General features: G+C 49.9%; 1 protein-coding gene across 2 annotated transcripts in view; it reads right to left on the reverse strand.

Annotated features, from left to right (window-relative positions):
- SUSD2 (sushi domain containing 2) overlaps positions 1 to 23,737 on the reverse strand; it is a 43,201-nt gene that overhangs the window by 12,096 nt on the left and 7,368 nt on the right. The window contains exons 2-9 of one of the 2 annotated variants that reach the window (XM_048510409.1): positions 22,235 to 22,439; positions 10,013 to 10,164; positions 9,171 to 9,338; positions 5,506 to 5,677; positions 4,225 to 4,426; positions 2,245 to 2,330; positions 1,840 to 2,108; positions 1,123 to 1,263 (exon numbers count right to left, since the gene is read on the reverse strand). In XM_048510409.1, coding sequence (XP_048366366.1) covers positions 1,123 to 1,263; positions 1,840 to 2,108; positions 2,245 to 2,330; positions 4,225 to 4,426; positions 5,506 to 5,677; positions 9,171 to 9,338; positions 10,013 to 10,164; positions 22,235 to 22,439 — 1,395 coding nt within the window. Of the gene's footprint in view, positions 1 to 1,122; positions 1,264 to 1,839; positions 2,109 to 2,244; positions 2,331 to 4,224; positions 4,427 to 5,505; positions 5,678 to 9,170; positions 9,339 to 10,012; positions 10,165 to 11,842; positions 11,906 to 22,234; positions 22,440 to 23,737 lie in introns of those variants that run through there. The other variant, XM_048510410.1, reaches the window with a different exon arrangement.

Below are 23,737 nucleotides of genomic sequence, written 5' to 3' on the forward strand. Positions count from 1 at the left end.
CTTTAATAACTGTCCTTGCCAACCCTCTCACAGTCAGCAGCATTAGTTATCCACATCACCCACCAGACTCTGCCCCAGGTGGACCTCAGCGTTTGAAAAATAAACGTCACTGCTCCATAAGGAATGTCTGCTGGGCTGATGAACCCACTGCCCTGCCCATGGCAATAAGGCGGTCCCCCTGTATCCACACTCTGCCTAATCTCAGCCCTCTGTCTTCTACGACCAGCTGGACAGTCACTAGCTCTCTCATCACCAGCCCAACGGTCCTCACTCCGCCTAAGGGCTGCCACCGCTACTGCTGCCGCCACCATGTTCTTACTGGGGCCTGCCCAGCCTCAGCTACTAAGAGGGAGTTTGTTGAGCATTTTGTGGGGGGCCCTACCACCAGTCCCCACTGCCATCTGGAAGCCTCTGACCTCAGATGAAAACAACCCACCTTGGCACTCTCATTGCCAGTGGGTTGCCGTCACAGCTGTTGCTGCTGCCATTTCAAACACTGCCGTCTGGAGACCTTTGTCGCCAATTGGGTCCATCCAGATGCTCAAAAACCCTTGGTTGGTCGTTGCTTGGGGGTCTCAGCTGGTTGTTGCTTGGGGGCCTCTGCCACCGACCCCCGCCCCATGCCAAGCTTGCCCTGAAGTCGTAGAGGAACTTCGTAGCTCGCTGGGCTGAAGACGCAAGCACCGCAAGCCAGTAGCAGACAGACACAAAGGAAGCAGAGAAAGGTCATGTTTCTCCATTTCACTATAATTTGTTCCCAAAAGTTGGTAATTCATCCCCAAAACTGGTGAAGATGCCAATAAAAGTTCTCAGGAGCAGTGAGAATCATACTCTAACCCAGGGGTCTGCAACCTGCAGCTCTCCAGATGTTCTTGGACTACAAATCCCATCAGCCCCTGCCAGCATGGCCAATTGGCTGGCAGGGGCTGGTGGGATTTGTAGTCCATGAACATCTGGAGAGCCGCAGGTTGCAGACCCCTGCTCTAACCACTCCTAGGTCCTAAATCTTAACTTTGGACTTTAGAGGTAACTTCCTAATATTGATAAGGGCCTCCTAGGTACTTCCTACTGCCACACCCTACAGAAAGCCGAATGCAATGGAGGCAGGTGCTGCAACCTCACCGTTCAGCGATGCTTGGCGGGTCCTCCCTTGCACTCGCAGAGAAGTCAGGTCAGACTCTAACACTGTGTATTCACCAAGGCCATTAAATGTGAAAATTGCACCATCAAATGTGATGAAGTGAGGATCTCCAAAAGCAGAAGCTGTTAAAGGCAAGCACAGAATACAACGGCAAGCATATGAAGGCTTGACAAAGAAAGCAGATGCCTTACCTTGTTTTCAGTGGTGGGACTAAAGTCATTTTCTATTGTAAGCTATTGACTGGGTCTCAGTACACATTGGAAGCGTCTTTAATGCATTAATTAATCTTCCCATGCTAAAATCTGCACAGCCAGATACACGTTGCCTAAGATGGGAGTCTACAGACCATTCTGCTGCTGACAAAGAGTTTGAAGCTTTAAAAAGGATAGCTTTAAAAGGGGCTTGGACAGATTTATGGAGGAGAAGTCAATCTATGGCTATGGCTTGATCCTCCTTGATCTGAGATGGCAAATGCCTTAGCAGACCAGGTGCTCGGGGGGAGCAGCAGCAGTGGCAGAAGGCCATTGCTTTCACCTCCTGCAGGTGAGCTCCCAAAGGCACCTGGTGGGCCACTGCGAGAAGCAGAGTGCTGGACTAGATGGACTCTGGTCTGATCCAGCAGGCTCTTCCTTATGGTCTTATGTAGCATCCCTTTCTTCTGCGTTCTGGAACGTCACCAGAGGCGGGAGCCTACCTACCTGCTCTAGGGGGGTGGTATTGCTTGCAGCCACTGGAGGGACGGTGTTTGAAGTAGAAAGAGCAGTTGTCCGACCACAAGCAACAGTAGTAGAAGCTGAGGACATCATAGATCCAATGGGAAAAGCCGGGGATGCGGGGGGGCTTTTTATATGGAGGAGACCCCCAGTCATGCCCACGATCAGGTGTGCTTCCCCCGTGGGAGTCTCCAGTGAGGACCTGCACTCCAGTGGCATCGTAGCAGCACTGCTGCCCAGCAGCATAGCTTGGGCTGGTTGGGGGGAGAAAGAGAATGGGAAGGAATTACCAGCTGATCTGCTGCGTTGGACAAGCTTCAGCACATGCAGGTCTTCTTCTCAGAGAGACTCACGGGTTCCAAGCACGAGCAGTCAAGCCCAACGCCTTACCTGGCCTGAATGCCCCTCACGCAGTGCACCGCGCCCGGGTGATAAGTGCACACGCTCCCCTTTTCCACATCACAGCCATAATCCGTCTGAAAAGGAGAGAGGTATTGCTGGTCAACGGCAGCAAGCCCCCCTCCCCCCCATCACACCAGTCACGCTCATCTCTCCTCTGAGTGTTTGGTTGGGGCCTTTTGCTCTGCAGCTCCCCGTTTCCCTGCCTGACGCAAGGTGGTTCTGATGGGAACGTCTTCCCGGGAGTTCTGCTCTTGCGGATCAGCACACTGCCTCTGCGGCCAGCCGGCTGCTTGAGAAACAGACGAATGGGCCGCACTGAGCTCCGCCGAGGGGGCTTGCTGGCAGGTCTGGCGTAGGCTGGGGCCTCTCAGGCTCTGAGTGCTGGGCTTAAGGGGAAGCTGCTCTCTGGACCTGCATGGCGGAGGAAGAAGATGGACTGGGGGGCGGGGAGGGCAGCCAAGCTCAGCCAGGTAGCCTTTCCCTTTAAGGTCCTGTTTCAACACCACAGTTGTCCAAGCAGGATCCCAGAAGGGCTGAATGGATAAATTAACCACCTGACCATCCTCCGCCGTACACTGTTAGGCCTTGAAGCTACATGGTTTCCTGGCATCAGTTTGCCAAAAGCCATGCGAGAACTGTGGGCTCCCTGGAGGGTGTGAGCAAAGGATTCTGCCATCCTAATATGCTCCCAGTTCCCACTGAGCAAGACTCCCAGGCAGCCAAGCGCAGGGGCCAGAACTACTGGACTGGGAGGAAGGTCACAATACCAAGCCCCCCCAATGTCTCTCCAAGGACACCTTTCCGTGCGTGCGTGTGTGTGAGGGGGGGGGGGCTGAGGTTGTGTGTGTGAAAGAGAGACAAATGACACAGCAGCCAGCCAGAATAGGGCTATGCCCACCACCACCACCACCAAAAAGTCCCTTAGGGCATACGGGCAAAAGGTGGCCTAAGTCCAAGGGCTGGGGTGCCACGCTCCCAGTCCTCAACCCTGACTGGGAGCCAACAAGTATCAGCTCTGTGGCCCTGGGGATGCCCCAGCCTGCTCTCCCATGCTGGCCTGTGAGTGGGATGCCGGCGCTGCCTCGCTGTAGCCTGGACCTCCAGGTTTTGTGGCGATGGGGAAGTGCCGGGAGGGCAAACGCGCTGCTGTCAGGCCAGGCTACTCCCTTGAGCCCCTTTGGCCCCCACCCACCCCCTTTGGATGTGGCTTACTTGAAGAAAAGGGTTCACCTATTTTTTTTAATAATTGGAAATCGTTGATAGGTTATTTGCGTAAACAGAAAAAAATGAACTGATCATTAACTGTTACGAAGGTCAGTAGATTATCAAAATAAGACCTTATAGAGAAAAGTGTGATGATCATCAGTAGCAACTATAATCCAATACTTTTTTCATTAAAGAGCAAGTAGTTATATCTTTTTGTATTTATACTCAGTGCAGTAGGAGAAAGGAATATTAACAAGGCTGCCCTGCATGGAGTGACGGAGGGCATGGAGTGGCGGGGCGGGGCATTTGCAGCGCCGGACTAGCCCTGAAATGTCTGGGTTCAAATCACAACCCGGCCCTGGAAGCTCATCTGGGGGCCTTGGGACAGTCATGTGCTCCCAGCCTAGCCTACCTCACAAGATGATTGTGAGTATAAAATGGAGGACAGGAAAACCATGCAAGTTGCTCTGGGAGAAATATAAATAAAATTATCTGGCTCTCCTGCCTGGGAAAAAGGCACGTTCCAGGATCATGCCCTTCTTTTAGGTCTGCCCAGGATGAAAAGAAGCACTGTGGACTGTTTTTGATATGAGAAGAGGTACCCCCCAGCCCCAGCAACACCGCAGCCCTCGGACCTGGATCTCTCTCCCAACAAATAGCTGCAAATTCACACTCTGGCATTTCCCTCACAGAACTGCACCGTTGTGTGGAGTCTGGGCCCCAGTGACGCAAGGTGGACCCAAAAGGGAGGGAGCAACCTACATGAAATCGCCCCGTGTCTGCCCTTGCTTGTGCCAAAGTGCAAGGGCAATCGGGAATCTCTGCCAGGAAACTGGGCAGGCTCTCCTCTGCGGCATCCCAGGCATGACACTTGGCCGTTGCCCACGCAGCTGGGTCTTCCCTGAATGCCTCTTCAAGGTGCCAAGCCAAGGCATGCTCTGGGCTCCAGATGGCGGCCACATTGCTGAGGGAGGGAGGGGTCAGAACAGAGACAGAGATTATTTCTTCATATGTAAAAAATTATCCCCGACTTTCTGATCTTTAAAAATAAAAACAATAATCTTTAAAACTACTAAAACCATTCCTAAAATGCATTAAAAACCCAAAAAGTGAGAAAGAAATTAAAACATTGGGTAGGAAGAAGGAAATGCTAGGACCGCCCCCCCCCCCCGCAACATCCCTTCATTCACTGGCAGAAGATGCCAACAGAAGAGGACACACGACTCGCACTGGGGAGAGAGCTCCAGAGCTTTGGTGCCATGACCAGCAAGGCCTCTTCCTGCGTTGCCACACACCTAGCCTCTGGAGATGGGGTACCTGCAGCAGAGCCTCTGGAGAAGTCTGCAAAGGTCTGGCAGATTCATAGAGTCCTTCAGGTATGCTGGCTCCAAACCACAGAAGGCTTTAGAGCAGTGGTTCTCAACCTGGGGGTCGCAACCCCTTTTGGAGTCGAACGACCCTTTCACAGGGGTCGCCTAAGACCATTGGAAAACAGTCTTTTTATATTTTATAGATACCAGTTTTATGGTTGGGGGTCACCACAACATGAGGAGCTGTATTAAAGGGTCGCGGCATTAGGAAGGTTGAGAACCACTGCTTTAGAGGTCGAGACAAGAACCTTGAATTGAGCCTGGAAACAGACTGGGCCAAGACTGGAGTGATTTGGTCCCTTCAGCTCTATGGGGAGTTTGGGGGCAGAACACACAGCTCAGTGCTGGGCAGGGCTTGCCCAGGGCACCCCCTTAAGTAGACATACCTGTGACCGCAGGGAAGATGGGCAAGATTAGATTGGTCCATACGTTTCTTAACCACGAACCCTCGGGCAGTGAATGGCTCCCTGTTTAAGCAGCTGGATTCACTTCAGACTGGGGGCACTGAGAGCTCATGGCAGGGGCGGGTCAGGGGGAAGTAGCGTTTTTGTGCATTAGAGGCGGGAATGACCAGCGGGACTGCTCCACTTGGGTCTTTTATGAGCTCTTTTGGGATGCCATCTGTTGGCTGCAGTGGCAGTGAGGGAAGGCACCACAGAGCCCTCTGACTCACCTCTGCCCCTCTAAAGAGCCACTGGAAGTGATTCTCAGTGCCCCCAGTTCCCAGGCACTGTAGAGGGCAGACGCAGCAGGCAGGAAGGTGAATGTGCCACTGTTAGGAAAGTTTTTTTTCAGAGTGTAGAGATATTTCCACTGAGCAGTCCAGGTCGCAGAGTAAGGCTCTCCTGTTAATGGAAGAAAAAAATAGCTTAGGCCACAGAAGGTCTGCATGGAGAACTTCAGTTGGAGAACTGCTAATTGCAATAAAATGTAAGAATGTCCTTGCTGGATGAGCCAGGGGTCGTCTATCCAGTTTAGCATTTCTGAAGCCACATAGATTCTGTACCTTCCAACCCGAGAAGCTCAAAAGCAGTGCATTTTCATTATTTATAACCCTCCTTTTTCTCTTGAACTCAAGGTGGATTATACACAGTGAGTCAATGCAATCAATGGATGGGACTTTTAACAAACAATACGACAGGGTTAGGGTCAGACGCATACTGGCAGAAAATGGTGCCCGGGGGCAAGACCTGATTTTCCTCCCGCTCCCCCACCCAGAGAGGTTGCTGCTGCTGGCAAGCGCTAACACAGAGGGAGCCGCCAGGTGCCGCACCGCATGAGAGGCCGGGTGCAAGGACCCAGCTGGCGCCTGGTGGCTCTCTCCGTGCCCGAGCTGCACTTGCCAGCTTCAGGTCCACCATGGGCCTGCTGGTGGCCACAGTTGCTGCTACTGTGTGGGAGGCAATTATGCACCCCCTTCATGTGACTGGAAGGCCTGCATCCAGAGACATGTGACACCACCTGTCCCTCTGGCAGGTACGTGTCTGGTTAGGGTTGCAGATCTAACCAGAAGTCTAAAAATAGAACTGAAGCAAAGTGTAAGTATCCACAAGACACATTAAATGACACAGACAGAGAGGGAAGTTTTTTTCAATCAACCACATACAAGCGAGGAGCATAGCAATGTGATAAGTGATGGTGTCTACAAAAGGCTAGAGAGCAAAGCACATAAATCCCAGGTCAGGGTCAGAGACAGAGTATACAGGTGTCTCTATGCTAATAGTAGAAGCCTTCCACCTAAAATGGGGGAGCTGGAGTACAGAGTTTTGAAGGAGGACATTGATATAGTGGGCATCACAGAGACATGGTGGAATGAGGAGAACCAGTGGGATGCTGTTATCCCAGGTTACAGGCTCTACAGGAAGGATAGGACAGGGTGTATTGGGGGTTGGGTTACCTTCTACGTCAAAGAGAGCGTAGTCTCACATAAAATAGACAATGCAGGGGGATCTGATTTCCCCACAGAAGCACTGTGGTTATCAATACCAGGGGTGAAGCATAGTTTAACATTAGGAATATATTATCGTCCCCCTGACCAAAGTGAACAAGACGATTCTGAGTTGGAAAAAGAAATTAGAGAGGCCAACAAAAGCAAAAATGTAGTGGTAATGGGTGATTTCAATTATTCCCACATAAACTGAGGATAGCTGATCACCAGCTGAGGAAGGGGTCCCATCTAAGGGAGTATCTTCCACCACCTGGCACTCCCGTCTCCATTACATCTGAAGAGATGTCACCTTGGGAGTGGGACCCGGCTGTTAGGTCCCTGAAAGCCATGTTTGTCACCTTCTCTGCCTCTCTCAGTTTCTCCGGGTCTGCCACCTTGGCTTCAAGAGAACGCACACATTCCCTGAGTCCCAGGAGCTCATTGCAGCGAGGGCACACCCACAACTTCTGTCCTAGTGGCAAATAGTAATAAATATGACACAGTGCAAAACACTGGAAAGCCCCCACCCCCCTGCTGGCTTCCTGCCTTCATATCTAATTCTGTTTAGATATCCAAATTGATTTTGGATCAATCCCCCTTAAGCTTTCTATACCTTCTACTATCCCTCAAGATATGTTCTTATTTAGTAAAACACCTGTGTGCGCCATTAGGCTGCTTCCAGAGACCGAGCAACACAGCTAATAGGAAGCTCCACCTCTCAGCAAGCCCCACCTCTCAGATGCCTGGGGCAAGCACACGGTCAGGAGAAAGAGAAAAAAGAAAACCCTTGTTAAAAACCCCTGTTAAAAAGATGTGGCTTTGAGAAAAAGCCCTCCAAAAAGAAAACCAGAGCTCACTCAGCCCTTTCTCCACTGCTACTCCAGTCTCTGCTGCTTCTAGAGACACCCTTCCCCTCCAGCCAATTCTGCTTTGCTGTCTCTTGCCCTCCTCTGCCCCCCACCCCCACCGCCTGCCCCAAGTCCTATGCACTGGGGGGAGGGGGGAACACCCTCCCACTTGAGCATCACCAAGCTGTTTCTTGACCCAAAAAAGCTGCCGTCTTCTAACACTGGAATAGTCAAGGCCAGCATGGGATGGTGGTGGCCCAGGCTTAAGCAGCCAGTTCGATACCAGCATTCCTCCCTTGCCCATGGTAGCCTCTTCGTCCTCCCTGCTATGGCTGTGCAGTTTGCAGACCCATTGTGAGGGCCAAGCAGGGGTGTACCGGGGGGGGGGGGGGCGCCCAGGGCAACATCACTGCACACAGGGCTAAGGACTCACCCTAGCATGCCATTTGGAAGCCGGTGGGGCAAAAAGGACTAAATCAGCTCCTGGCAGATGGTGGCAACAGCAAAGGGTGGCAGGGTAAAGTCATGGCAAGCGGACAGGCTCTCTTTGCTGGGTCTTGCAGACCTTTTGGAAGGCACCAAGCGGCAGAATGCTCCCTTGAGCCGTGCCACAAAGCAGGTCTGTTGGCCCATGGCCTGCTGTATGAGCAGGCAGAGTGGGGCACTGCCTGGAGGGTGCACAGAGCTCTGGGGCTTGGGGTGCCTGCCTGCCTGCCTGCCTGCCTGCCTGCCTGCCTGCCTTGGTGGAAAGGCCCCATGGCTTGCCTCCCAGGGTGGGTTCAATGATGTGGGCAGCTTGAATCTCTCCTTGTCCCCCCTGCTGTGGAAGATTCATGGGTGAGGGACTCCAGTGTGGCCTCTGTGCTCCTACTAGTGCTGGATCGCAGCCCTCTGCAGCCCCAAGGAAGGCCCTTTGGACTCCACCCATCAATGCTGCTGTTTCACTGGTGTGACTCCCCTGATGCCATCATCAGTCTCAGGATGGGGCTGGCAGTAAGGTCATGTGAAGGAAGAAGAGTGCATGCCTGCCTTTCCCCTGATCACAGAAGGGCGCTGCAATACTGGTCGTTTTATTTTTGTCCTTTCTCTAACAATCCTTAGCATGGGATTTGCCTTTTTGCTGCTGCTGAATTGAGGTGTCCTTGTGTGACAATTCCAACATCCCTTTCCTAAGTAATCATTGTCACGGGACCAATATGGCTGTTTACAGTTTCTTTCTAGTCAATCACTGCCAGTATTCGTACAGTTAACAATTTGTGCCTCAGACTGATGGGCACTGAACCTCCTTGACTCTTTCACTGCTGTTCACCCAGCTTGGAGAATGCTCTACAGAATCACTTGGTGCAGCCCACAACCTTGAATACCTCACTGCTATGGCTTGAACTTCTGACTTTTCATGCATAAATTAAACAGTAGCACCCAACAGAAGCACGTTGACATCCTTATTTACTTCTGTCTGGTTTCCACCTTTTAAAAAAAACGACTTACAGCTTCAAAAGCATGCGAATGTTCTTTGTTAGGTACAGTTTTCTGGGTGCACACACAGCTGTGTTCCAGAATTACCTGTTTCCCGGTATGCCCAGAGTTCTATGTTGACATGGCTGGCTCGGAGTGTCTGGTTGTTCCATGTTACAGTCAAATTTCCCCCAGTCCCAGGAGTGCCATAGTACTGCCACTGACTTTCATTCACCAAGGTACTTTTTTCCGAAGCTGCAACTTTGCTGTGGTGATCTGGATTATCAAACAAAACTGATATCACAATTTCCTACTCATTGGTTGAACAGCATGCAAAGGAGCCTGTAGGGAGCCCAGACCTCTTCAACAGCTGATCTCCTACACCTCACTCTAGTGATGGGGGAGAGCTCAGATGGGACTGTGTCCCCCCTCAACCCAGGAAAGGAAACCCAGAGGCCGTACCAGCAAGGCAGCCCCAAATTATTATTGGCATCAATGTATTGTGGAAGGCTTTCACAGCCGGAATCACTGGGGTGTTGTGTGGCTGTCTGGCCGTCTTCTAGTAGCATTTTCTATTCACTATTATTGACATCCATTTTTATTTTCCTTCTTTCACTGTCATGAGGATAATTCCTATTTCGCCACTTCAGGAAGGAAATGCAGTGGCCAAGAGAATAAGATGGGTACTTAGAAACACAGGGATGAAAGGGTCCCAAAAGGGCCATCTAGTCCAACCCTCTGCATGATGCAGAAAATTAACAGCCACCTCTCACCGGCCCCTGCTGTATGCCCAGAGGAAGGGGGAAAAACCTCCAGAATCCCTGAGCCAACCTAGCCTGGAAGAAAATTCCTTCCTGACCCCAAAGTGGTGATCGACCCCACTTGGCATTATACGTCCTGGTTCTGCAGAGGAATGTGCATTAGAAAAGGAATAGAAAAGAATAAGTCACCTGAGAACCACACACTTGAACGGGGAAATGTTTGCCCACTATCACTGGAAATCTCCATGCTAATCATCCCCGTCTGGTAGAGCAAAGGGGAGATGCAGTGAGCATGTCCATCTTTGGCGACGTAGCCTTCGGTGACAATTTCCTGAGCAAACCTGTGAATGTCAAGCACAAAGCCTGCTGAGGCCAACAGAAAGAAGGCGACAGCTTGCACCTGCCCACCGCCAGGAAACCTTGGGTTCAAATCCTGTTGCCTCAGCCACTAACTCCCTTGCTAGCCTGCTACAGCCAGCCACCTGGTCAGCCTCTCTGCCTCCAGGCTTTTCATTTGTAAAAGGGGAATGAGCAAGGCTGTCTGACACACCAACTAGCAGAGTTTTCTGGAGAGCACAGGAGGGCACACGGAAATCGACAGAAACTGTGGCAGCACCAGAAAACTAAAAGGTGGATTAAGAGTTTGAACCAATTTAAAAACAATCTGGTTCTCCATATTTTGCCCTAAGATTAACCTCTTGTTCAGAGTGTAGGTTGCACATCAAAACGATCAGATTCTACAACACACTTAGTTCAATTAAAACCAATCACAGCTTTTTGTGATCCACTCAGTCCAAACCTTTGCTGTGATCTATAAAATACAAGCTGATTTTCTTCTGAAACTCTTTCATATGCTCCAGTAACCAATATAAATTTGTAATATGAATTGGTTTTGGTGGGTTTTCCGGGCTGTGTGGCAGTGAACATAAGAACATAAGAACTAGCCAGCTGGATCAGACCAGAGTCCATCTAGTCCAGCACTCTGCTACTCGCAGTGGCCCACCAGGTGCCTTTGGGAGCTCATGTAACCCCCATGCCCAGAATGGGTTGGCCCAGAATGGGTTGACCCAGTAAGGGGGTGGAGACTCGGAGCAGCAGAGAGGCTGCAAGAGCTCTTTTGCAGAAGAAGCAAGGCTACCAGACTCGGACCTTGATTTCTATAAGCCCTTAACACCTTGTTAAGGTAATTTCAATATTGTTGGGAACTACTGGGAAGGTAGTTGTTGTTTTGCTGTGTTGTAAATGTTGGAGTTTATTGTTTCAGGGTTTCTTTTGTGGTTGTAATGGGTGAGAGTTCTCCTGGAAATCTTCATCATGTTGCAACCTGTTCATCAAGCCCTTGGAGTCTTCAGGAGCCAGCCAACTTGCAAGAAGAATTTGGACTTGGCAATATCAGTAGACTGTAAATAGAAGGACTTGAAATGCAACCTGAACAGGACCTTGAATTGTAACTGTGGCGAAACGGGCTTGCTTTTGGCTGGCAGGCCCTATTTCACACTCTGCACACCCCCAGGAGTTACTGACTTTTCCTGGGGAGGGCTAATTTTCTCTTTGGGTATGCTGCCACCACCTGATCAGTTGAGGACTGCCTGCTGGGGAAGATCAGGATTTCCCAGCTTCCTTTCCCACTGCACGAGGCCCCTGCCTCAGTTTCCCCTTGGTTCCCCTCTCCTGGGTTCCACAGGAGTAGAGCTGGAGATCCCTGGGAGGAAAAGCTGCTCAGCCCTTCCTCTACCTCCTGGTTACATGGCGTTAAGTCCAAGACAGTAGGGGCATAAGTGGGTACAGAGAACTTTCCTCCACAGCTAAGGTTTCCAAAAAAGTATTTATTAAAAAGGAAAAATGATTACCATATGTTTTAGCACACACCAGATTTAGCAAAGGGGTTACAAAATAAAAGGAGATAGAAACGCAAATCCTCTTTTCCTATCACTAATACATACCCTGGCTAAAGATGGTAGAAAGCAGGGTAGGTCCTTAAAGCTTAAAATGTTGCCATTGGCAAAGAGCTCGCATTACCTGGCTGAGCACATGGTCCAGAAAATGGATGCCGCCTTCCCAGTTCAGGCAAGAGCTCTGCTCCCCTCCAGAGAGCCCTGAGCCAAGAGACCTCGCCCCTCTCTTCCCCTCAATTTATCAGATCCCAGACCCCACCCTCCTTTGACCAGGTCAGGCTGGGTCAAGATATCATTTCCCCCTAGCATTTCCTGATGTTTCTCTGGGATTTCTAAGTCCTCCAAATCTCTGGTACCTGGTTGGAGAAGGAGAGGATGAAAGAAAAAGGAAACGGAAGGGGGGGGGAAGGAGCCATTTCTCCACAGTAACGTTAAATGTTGATGTTTTAAAAGTGTAAATTGTAAAAAAAGTAAACCATTTTGTTTGTTTAAAGATTGTTGTTGCAACTCATTCCAAGTACTGCCCCACAGAACCCACAAGCTGAGGTTACACTCACATGCAGGATGTGAAAGCAATGGCCTTCTGCGGCTGCTGCTGCTCCCGAGCACCTGGTCTGCTAAGGCATTTGCAATCTGAGATCAAGGAGGATCAAGATTGGTAGCCATAGATCGACTTCTCCTCCATAAATCTGTCCAAGCCCCTTTTAAAGCTATCCAGGTTAGTGGATCCACCAGACCACGGCCACTCAGCTGGAAAACCCACCAGAACCAGTTGAATCTGGCCGTGAAAGCATTCGACAATACATTGTAATATGAACTTTAGTACCTCTTCCACCTTGAACACCTGGCCTTTCGCATTCCATACATGGAAACAGGCTTTGTTGTAAGATTTTGAGCATCACTTCACTTACTGGAGAACTGAATCTATTCCACACTCCTTCACATGAGTGGAGGACTCTTATCTGGCCAACCAGATTTGTTTCCCCACTCCTACATTCCTGCTGGGTGATCTTAGGCTAGTCAAAATTATTCGAAACTCTCTTAGCCCCACCGACCTCACAAGGTATCTATTGTGGTGAGAGGAAGGTAAAGAGTTTGTAAGTCGCCTTGAGTCTCAAAGGTATAAATCCAAACACTTCTCTTCTTCTGCATAAGAAATAGATGCAATGGTCTGATAGTCGCTGCAGTTTTTGATGTCTCCTTTGATTGGAATTGGAATATAAACTGATCATTTCCAGTCTGTGGGTCATGGTTTTGTTTTCCATATTTGTTGGCATATTTTTGTTAAGATTTTGATGGACTCCATTTCTGTGACTTGGAATTGCTCTATTGATATTTACTAATAGAATGATAGAATCATAAAGTCCAACCCCCTGCCATCCAGGAATACACAGTCAAAGCACGCTTGACAGATGGCCATCCAGCATCTGTTTAAAAACCTCCAAAGAAGGTGACTCTACAACCCTCTGAGGCAGTGTATTCCACCGTCAAACAGCCCTTACTGTCAGGAAGTTCTTCCTAAGACTTGGAATGTGGAATGTCTTTTCCTGTACCTTGAATCCATTACTCCTCCTAGTCTCTGGAGTAGCAGAAAACAAGCTTCCTCCATTGTCAACATAACATTCCTTCAAATATTTAAACATGGCTACTACATTGTTTCAGGGTTTCTTTTCTGAGGACGATACGAGGCGTCGGTATGTGCAGCCTGACTTCTTTTGGCCCCTTCGTTGCCCGCCTCCTCAGTCCGCCGGCTGGGGCCTTGGATTTTCCCGTCGCGCCGGTTCCCTCTGGACCCTGGCCTTTCCTGCCGTATGGTGCCGGTCCCTCCTGGGTCTTTCCAGCGTGCTGGCCCCCCGTGGATGCGTTTGCTGAGCCGGGGCTGACGAGGGAGGCGAGGCGGCTCGGCGCGGGGACAGGGCGGCCCAGAGTGGAGACGGAGCGGCTCGGGGTGTTCCAGCGAGGGTTGGGATCGGTGGCAGTGATTCCTCCCCCTCCCCCGAGTGCGAGCGGGGGCGCAGCCGAGGCGGAGCGGCTCGGAGTGGACTTGGTGGAAACGGGGTTGGGGTCAGTGGCAGTTGCCCCTCCCCCTCCCCCAAGTACGAGTGGGGGTGCAGCCGAGACGGAGCGGCCCGGAGCGCTCCAGCAGAAACGGAGCTGGGGCCGGCGGCAGGGACTTCCCCCCTACTTTCAATTAAGAACGAGGACCTGGCTGAAGAAGGGCAGGGATCCCTCCCCCTGCTTCCAAGTACGAGCTGGGACCAGGTGGAAGTTGCAGCGGACGAACGTGGAGCCCGGTAGATCTGTAGCTGAGATCCAAGTGTTGGGCAGCTTGGAAAGGAGACGGAGTGCTTTGAAACATCATCGCAGAGCCGACGTTGGGGTTGGTGGCAGCGACCCCCTTCTTCCCTTTCACTCTTGGACGCAGTGGGCAGATTGGGAGGTAGAGCAACTTGGGTTGAGAGACACGTGGCCTGAGACGGCAGTGAGAGAGCCGACTGAGACGTCTGAGATGGCAGTGAGAGAGCCGGACAGACCGTGCCTGTGGGGATACCATCTGCCCGTGGGGCACTTTATGGCCCTCCAGACAACCGCCGTAACCCAATCGCCATTGACCGTGCAGTGGATGTGCCGTACCTGTGAATTAGTGCCCTCCTTAATATCTCAAATACTGTGCTCCTTTTTCCCCCTCCCATTGGATAATTGATTGTTTACCTACAACTCAATAAGTAATTGCTGTGAGATTTGCTGACAGTTAGCTGTAGTGGGTTGTTATTAATATAGTGAGTAGTTTATTATTATTATTATTAATATAGTGAGTAGTCGACTGTTATATTTGTGTAGGGTAGGGTAACTAAATAGCTCGACCTGCCATAGTAGAATTAGTTAGTTATTAGTAGATCTGAGCCTACTCATTGTGGAGATTTTAGTTGGGCTAAGTTAGGAGATAGAGGGGGACTGGGGAGAAATGGGGGCACCTAGTTCGGGGCTGGGGATCCCAGTGTTGATGGGACGGGGTAAATATAGCGGTAGGCGGTGGCCGTATAATAGACAGCGAACGAGATATGGATATGCTCGTTCACTTTCTGACCTCCGACCTATCCCTAAGAACGAGGATGGCATGGTTCAGGGATACCCTGCTTCGTCCCTGGTGTTAATCAATGCCAGGTCCATAAATAATAAGACCACGGTTTTTCGGGATTTTCTCGAGGAACTGCAAGTGGACCTGGCTTGTGTCACCGAGACCTGGATGCGTGAGGGTGAGACCGTCGCCTTGGGCGAGACCACGCCACCAGGTTTCGCGTGTCTCCACCAGTCGCGAACACGGGGCCGGGGGGGCGGTGTGGCAATGTTCGTCCGGAATTCCGTTCCCTTCAGGGCAGTCCCCGTCCCGGAGATCACCGGCATGGAGTGTGTCGGCCTGGAGTGGTTGGCCTTGGAGAGGTTGGCTGTCCTACTGGTGTACCGGCCGCCTAGCGCACCGGGGGACAGCCTACTGCGGCTGCTGGAGGTGGTGGCGGACTGGGCGTTGAGGTTTCCCAGGCTTATTGTCCTGGGTGACTTCAACGTCCATGTCGACACCGCCTCATGCACAGCGGCTGCGGACCTAGTGTCATCCATGGCGACACTGGGCCTCTCCTTATTGAAATCTGGCCCCACTCATGAAGCCGGTCACACGCTGGATTTGGTCTTCGGGTCTGAGGTTAATTTGGTCGTATCCTCTGTTGACAGAGTGCCATGGTCCGACCATTATGCCCTGAAGGTTCGGGTGGACATGCCGCGCTACTCCAGTCTAGGCGACGGGCTGATTTATGCCCGCCCGTGGAGACTCATGGATCCACTTGGTTTCCTGAATGCTCTGCGGGACCCTGAACCTGCCGGCACACTCGATGAGCAGGTGGAGGATTGGAATTCCCGACTCTCCGAGGCCATCGAGGTTGTTGCCCCCCGGCGTCCTCTGCGTCCCCGTTCACGGCAGGCTCCATGGTACACCGAGGAGCTGCGCCATATGAAGCGGGTACTCAGACGACTAGAGCGAGTGTGGAGGAAATCTCGTGACGAAGCTGCGCGAACATCTTATAGGACGTTTATGAAAGCCTATGAGATGGCGACGAAGGAGGCGAAGAGGGCTTTCTTCTCCTCCTCTCTCGCATCTGCTAGCTCTCGCCCGGCACAATTATTCCGTATAATTCGGACTTTGACCTCCTTATCAGAAGGTTCTACAAACCCTCAATTGACTATTAGCTGTGAGGCATTCATGAGCTTCTTTGCAGAAAAAATCGCGTCGCTCCGCCAGGACCTGCCCTCCACGTTGACTACAATTAGTGAGCTGGAGGCTCCCTTGTTGTCTTCTGGTCCTTGTTTGACCCAGTTTTCCCTGCTCTCCGAAGCCGCTGTTGACAGGGCCTTGGCTGCTGTTAGACCTATGACCTGTCCTCTGGATCCGTGCCCCTCCTGGCTTATTAAAACCTGCCGGGCGGAGCTACGACCCCACCTGTTGAAGATCATCAATGACTCCCTCGAGCAAGGAGTCTTTCCGGGTGGGTTGAAGGAGGCGGTGGTCCACCCACTCTTGAAAAGACCATCATTAGATCCTAGGGATCTGGCCAATTACCGCCCAGTCTCGAATCTTTCATTTCTGGGGAAGGTAATTGAGAGAGTGGTGTTGGAGCAGCTTCAGGGCTTCCTGGATGACACATCGGCCTTCGATCCCTTCCAGTCCGGCTTCCGTGCTGGGCATGGGACGGAGACGGTTCTCGTCGCTGTCACAGACACGCTGCGTATGCAACTAGACCGAGGCGGATCGGCGCTGCTGGTATTATTGGACCTTACCGCAGCGTTTGATATGGTCGATCATGACCTTTTGACCCACCGCCTGGCCGCTTCCGGGATCCGGGGCAGTGTCCTTCAATGGATTGCCTCGTTTCTTCGGGGGCGAAGTCAGCAAGTGTGGTGTGGGGACCAAGCCTCCCGGAGGTGCCCGCTTCAATGTGGTGTGCCTCAGGGGGCATTGTTGTCCCCATTATTATTTAACATCTAAATGCGACCCCTTGCTCAGTTGGTACGTAGCTTTGGGCTGATCTGTCACCAGTACGCTGATGACACTCAGCTCATTCTGTTGATGGAGGGGGGAGCCGTCACCGCCCCTGCGGCTCTACAGCATTGTTTGGAGGCGGTTGCTGGTTGGTTGCAACAGAGCAGGTTAAAACTTAATCCATCGAAGACGGAGATCCTGTGGCTGCGTGGGGAGGGGCTGGGGATTTCCAGCCGCCCGGTGTGGGAGGGGGCCTCATTGAGGCCGACCCCCTCCGTTCGCAGCCTGGGGGTCCACCTGGATTAGGTCTCTTTCAATGGAGACCCAGGTGGCCCATATAACCCGGGTGGCGTTCTTCCATTTTCGTCAGGCTCGACGGCTGGCTCCCTTCCTCTCCAACACGGACCTAGCCACTGTGATCCACGGAACAGTCACCACCAGGTTAGACTATTGTAACTCGCTCTATGCGGGCCTCCCCTTGCGTTTGATCCGGAAACTGAAACTGGTCCAGCATGCAGCGGCTCGACTGCTCACAGGGGGCGCCTTCCGAGACCATATACAACCTGTGTTGCGCCGTCTGCACTGGCTCCCAGTTGAATTCCGAATCGTCTTTAAGGTGTGGGTTTTGACCTTCAAGGCCTTACGCGGCCTGGGACCCTCGTACCTTCGGGACCGCATTACCCCATATGTCCCAACTTGGCCTCTGCGTTCGGCAGAGGCCAATCTACTGGAGATCCCTGGCCCCTCAATGATGGGGCTGGGCTCCACTCGGGCCAGGGCCTTCACGGCTCTGGCCCCTGCCTGGTGGAACACTCTTCCTCCAACTGTCCGGGCCCTGCGGGACCTTGGGGATTTCCGCAGGGCCTGTAAGACCGAGTTGTTCCCCCGGCTTTTGGAGAAACCAGCCACTGAGTGCCCCCCCCAGGCTGGAATCCCAATACTACCGGGATCCATTATTAAGATCTATGGGTTCCTCATACCATCGGGCCCTCTCCCCCTCTTGCTAAAGGGATCAGGTTTAGGATGGACGCCATCTAGATATATCATAACTGCTGTTTTTATTATAATTTATGGATACCTATGATGTTTTATGTGTTTTTATGTTGTACACTGCCCAGAGCCCTCCGGGGATTGGGCGGTATACCAAATTGAATAAATAAATAAATAAATAAATAAATAAATAAATAAATAAATAAATAAATAAATACATCACCTTTTAACTTTCTCTTCTCCAGACTTCTCCAAAGTTCCCCAGCTCCCTAAGCTGCTCCTGAGACATAGGGCATGGAACCCAACTATTTACCATTCTGGTTGCCCTCCTCTGGACCTGTTCCAGCTTGTCAATATCCTTCTTGAACTGTGGTACCAGTGGTGGGATCCAAAAATTTTAATAACAGGTTCCGATGGTGGTGGGATTCAAACAGTGGCGCCGCCGCACACACACACCTCCAGTCCCTATTGGGCAGGGAGGTTGCTTTAGTAACCCCTTCTCGGCACAGGAAAAATTAGTAACCACTTCTAGAGAAGTGGTGAGAACTGGTTGGATCCCACCTCTGGATATATCTTAGCCTGGTATTGGCTGTAACCATTTTGCCTTGAGTGACTCTGCTGGAGTTTAGCCTCTTGACAGAGTCTGGGTCCCTTATGGTATTGCTCTCAGCTTCACTGAGACACACAAACCCCTCACCACACTAAGGTGTACATTCAAGAAGAGCCTAAAGCCCCCACATTTATCTTATTCTGAAGAGCTGGGGCTGGTGACCCATATTTCTTGGTGAAATGTGTTGATCTACATGAAACTGCTATCCAAACCTGGGTTAGCCTTCTTCCCTCTGCTTTCTGCTTTTATACTTCCTCCTTTCCTAAGATAAGGTTGGCAAATTCAAGGTTCCCAGCTTAGGTAATCTAATTTTCATATTATGCAAATCAAGCAAAGTAATTGTTGGGCCATCTCCCAGCTGCTTTGCCTCTCCTCCTGTCACTGGTGCCAAAAGCGTCAGAAAACATCCCTTGGCTCGATTTGTTGCTCATCGCAAGGTTTTCTAGGCCTTTTTCTGAGACGCAGCAAGCCTTGTCTGAAAGAGAGAACGGGCCCACCAGTCCCTGGGCCCTTCTGTAGCTGCGCCATGAATAAGCAGCAAGTGCTTGCTTGTTTTTCTCTGGAAAGTTAAATACTCAACACGTGCTCCTTAGCGTGCAGTTTGTTGCTTTAGTAGAAAGGGAAAGGGCCCCCCAACCAGTAGGAGCAAGGCTTTTTTAGGCACTCCAACCTGCAGTTGATCTCAGAGAACTTCCACTGGTTCCCATGACACCTCCTGCCAATGAGAACAGCAGCCTTCAGGTCTAACCCTAATTTAAATGGCATTAATTTCCAAACAAGCATGCACAGTGTTGCAAAATATGGCAGCAATCTTCAACATCTCCCAACCACCTGCTGTAATATTGAGTTAAGAGTCCTCTGCACAAATATTTACAACACTACGTATCAATCCATAAGCACAGCCTGCAAACTGAATTCCACTGCCCCACTCCCACATAAAGTTTGCTTAACATGCTCTTTATTGGCAAACCAATCAAAACATATGCTAAAGAACAATATATAAAATGCTATCCAGAAATAGGAATAACATTATTTCTTTGGACTATGCAAGTAAAGAAGGTCCTACTGTGAAGAAAGGTTAGCCTGAATTTCAACGTTTTTGGGAGCATTCAGAGTATCTGCCGGCCGCCTCCACAAAAAGTTTGAAACTGGGCTGTGTAAGAAGAAAATATTCACCACCAGCCACTTTTGTTTAGGTTTTAGGCAATCAGATTCTTTTCAGTCTGTGAGGCCAGAACCCATGTCCGGCCTGCGCAGCTGTCTTGAGACAAGATAGGTTAGAAACAAACTCCAAAAAAGCATCAGACATCTGACATCAGAAACAAACAGGACGTTTTACTTAACAGAATATAGAAGGTGACAGAAGGTGACCCCTCTGGGTGCTCTCGAAAGAGAGACACCCCCCCATATGAAAGACCTTAGTCAAAGAATACATACGTCACACAATCATACCTGCAAATGTATCCCATAAGATCCATACCCCTTTCACATGCTATAAGCATGAACCTTAAAATCCCATTGGATGATTCTGTCTCCTTGTCACATTAAGACATGTACCTCTATTCTAACGATGTCCACATTTCAGCTTCTGTTACACAAACACTGCGTCATGCTTTGTTTGCTCGTCCTCTCTAGCCCATATTGCAAGACTCGGCTGCAATAAAACTAACTTCTGCCTTTTCTTGTTTCCAAGAATACCCTGTTTTCCTACTTTTCTAAGTTTGCTCCTAGAGAGAGATACCTCCCCAGGGCAGGCAGGCTTTTACCTACATTCTTTAAGATCATAAAACTTCCCTTTTCCCAGTTTGAAATGATTTTACTTTAACAGATTAAAACATGATTTTAACAATTATACCATTCGATTCTAATACAATAGAATTATAGTAAAATACAAGTACATGTGAATCTCTCATCATCATTTCTGTGTTCATTTAACAAATATATAAAACACTTTTTAATTAATTAATCACATTCATTGCTATTCCAACCTCTGATCTCTTTTATGATTCTGTTTATTCATGTAGCTATCCCCTATAGCTGGTTCTGACAAAAACAAAGTTATAAATGTATATGTCTTCCGTCACGTATTAACCTTTAGTGACAAGATCTTAAAGATATTTATCTTTGCTTGCCTGCATAATCACTGACAAGCTTCTAACATGCAGTTTGACCATCTGTGAACATACAGTCCTGCTGGTCTCTATACAGAAACCCCATTTTGATTCTTAGAAATCTTTGGTTCATACAAACTTAATATTCCTTGATCAAATACAATTTGCAGACATTCTAGTCCATTCCCACAAGTCTCCACAGCGTCAAAAATAAAAATCAGATCTGCAATACTTATGATTAACGTATTTTATACCTTGCCTTGCTCTCCAGTGCAGGTGCAAAGCCGCTAACACTCGAGGTGGAGCTTCCACAGGGCCATTGGGGACAAATGCCTCAGGTGGCTGTCGTTCAGTAATGTGTGTGTGTGTGTGGGGGCAAAAATCGCCCTCTACTCTCCTGACTGGTTAGGGTTAGGCTCTTTGAGGGTGGGGGGGAATCACAAATTTTGGAGGGCCCCCCACCCCAGAGCGATTGACTGTGCAGGCAGCAGGCACGGGGCTGGGAGCTTGTTAGCAGGTGAGAGACAGAGATGCAAGGGAGTGCACAGCTTTCCTCCTGCTCAGCGGAGGCAAAAGGAGGCAGGTGGGCTGGCGGGGGTTGGGGTGAGGATTTGCCGGGTGGGAGAGCACTGGCCCTTTTCCCACCGCCCTCAACTTGGCCAGACACCAACGGCACCTGCCTTTCCTGCCGGGGCTCTGGTTGGGTAGGGGAGAATTTTTGGCGGAGGTGGTGGTGACCTGCCCTGAGCCCCTGGGAGGGGTTCTTGTCGGCGGCGCCTCTCCCTCTTGGGCTTTCAAGATTGGAGGAAATCAGGCTAGCCAGGGCTAGCCAGACTCAGGTCGGTGCCTACTAGGTAATGCCACCCAATTTGGTGGTGCCTTCCTGGTGTCCTATCTCATATTAGTTTCCAATTTTGAAAATATATAGAGAGCTTTGGCGTTCTGCTGTGCTCAGCCTTATAGGCTGATGGGGAAGAAAATGACCTTTTATACTTATTATTGTTATTTTTCTGAAATAATTTGGAAATTCACAACAGAGCATGGTACTTTCCCCTTAAAACGACTTCATTTTGTAAGCCAGCTAAAGCCCAGGAAGCAGAAACATAGACAGGACCACCACCTGCATCTATAGGCCCCGTCCAATATATTTTTTTTGGGGGGGCTATCGAATGTTCACTCAGTGATGGGTTTTTTTTCTTTTAATGTATGCTTAAGCAAGCCTCCTTCTCTCCGAGGTCACATGGTTTCTCTTGGCTATGCAGGCCTGCTTCTACACTGCAATGCCTTTTTAGAAAGCATCATTTTAGACTCCACTCCTCTGGTGGAAAGGTGGGGGGGAGTGTGGACCCTGCAGAAATCTCACTTTGCCCCCAGTGTTCTGTAGCCTCCCGGGCAACAAGAGACTGCTTGGCATGTAAAAGCAGCCGTCCACGCCTCAGAGCACCCTGCCACGTGCCACTTCCTAAATGACCTTTGTGGCCACAGTCTGTGACTAAATGCCCCCCCCCCTATCTGTGTGTATGTGGGGAGGGGGGGGGCAAGGTGAATAAGGTTGAGAGAATCAGTGTATCACAATGCCGAACTTTTTGGTTTGTTGTGGAAAAGTTTTCCAAAGGGATGGAGTTGCCAGGTCTAAGCTAGGAAATCCCTGGAGATTTAGGACTGAAGTTGGGGGAGGAGGAGGAGGTGGTTTGGGGAGGGGAGGGGAGGGGCCTGCTCAGTGGGGTGTCCCAGCATGTTTTCCAAGGAGCTAACTGAGATTTCTCAACTCACCTGCATTTCACATCAGCAGAGATGTCAAAGGTCACATTTAAAATAGTAAAATCCTTTCCCCCAAGCAGAGTTCCTGAATAAGGAGATATATTCAGGCAGAATTCCCAGTAATCAGGGCAGCAAATTCCCAGGGACTCACACGTTGCTTGGCATGAACAGTTGGTCAGAGATTTTCCACACTGGTTCGAGCAAGAGTTTTGGGCTCCTGTTCATGAAACAGAAATGATTAGTTACAATATTTATAGACTACATTTTAATGTCAAACCATATACAACGTGGTATATGATATATCTTACAACCATAAAACAATATTGAAAAAACATAAAGGTAAGTGAGATAAAAATCACACCTTAAGCACACTTCTTAAGAAAATTAATGGTAAGAGTATCTAAATTAAAAGGCAAGGCAGCGGAGACAAGGCAGTGACATTCAGGAGGGCTTAAAATAGACCAGTGGTTCTCAACCGGGGGGTCGGGCCCCCTTTGGGGGTCGAACGACCCTTTCACAGGGGTCGCCTAAGACTCTCTGCATCAGTGTTCTCCATCTTTAAAATGGATAAATGTTAGGGTTGGGGGTCACCACAACATGAAGAACTGTATTAAAGGGTCGCAGCATTAGGAAGGTTGAGAACCACTGAAATAGACCAACAAAGTCTCACAGAAGGACAATGAGAAGTTGAGAGCCAGCATGGTGTCAGGGCCGTCTTAACAGCATTATAAACAGTCGATAAAATATATCTATTGCTCATATTTTTATAAGTTTCCATCTTGAAAATGAACGTTCTCCTGCACAGTCGGTCACCACCACGCACATGAACACTCTGAGTGCAATTTCGGCATTAGGAGATGCAGATTTCAAAAGTCTGAAATTATTCATGTCTGGTCATATTACTATAATTAGCTGCCCAGGGTGCCCATGCATTCAGATGGCACTGCATGGTGTAGTGGTCAAGAGCAGTATGCTCTGTTCTAGAGAACTGGGTTCGATTCCCCGCTCCTCCACAGGAAAGACAGAATCTAATAAGGTAAACTGGATTTGTATTGTCGAAGGCTTTCACGGCCGGAATCACTTGGGTGCTGTGTGGTTTCCGGGCTGTATGGCCGTGTTCTAGCAGCATTCTCTCCTGACGTTTCGCCTGCATCTGTGGCTGGCATCTTCAGAGGATCTGATGCTGAGAAAGCAAGTGGAGTATATATCTGTTGGAGTGTCCAGGGTGGGTGGAGAAACCTTGTCTGTGAGTAACAAAGAAGGCAACAAGGTCAATAGTTGAGGGCATCTGAATAGAAGTATGAGTCACAATGAAGACTATAGCATGGATATAGAATGGATAAACTGGATTTGTTTCCCTGCACCTCCACATACTGGGTGACTTTGGGCTAGTCACAGTTCTGTCTGAATTTTCTCAACCCCACCTTCTTCAAAAGGTGTCAGTTTTGCATAGAGGAAGAGAAGGAGTTTACAAGCTGCTTTGATACTCCTCAAAGGGAGAGAAAAGCAGGATAT

Source organism: Sphaerodactylus townsendi, linkage group LG11 (assembly GCF_021028975.2).
Source record: "Sphaerodactylus townsendi isolate TG3544 linkage group LG11, MPM_Stown_v2.3, whole genome shotgun sequence".
Classification (NCBI taxonomy): Eukaryota; Metazoa; Chordata; class Lepidosauria; order Squamata; family Sphaerodactylidae; genus Sphaerodactylus; species Sphaerodactylus townsendi.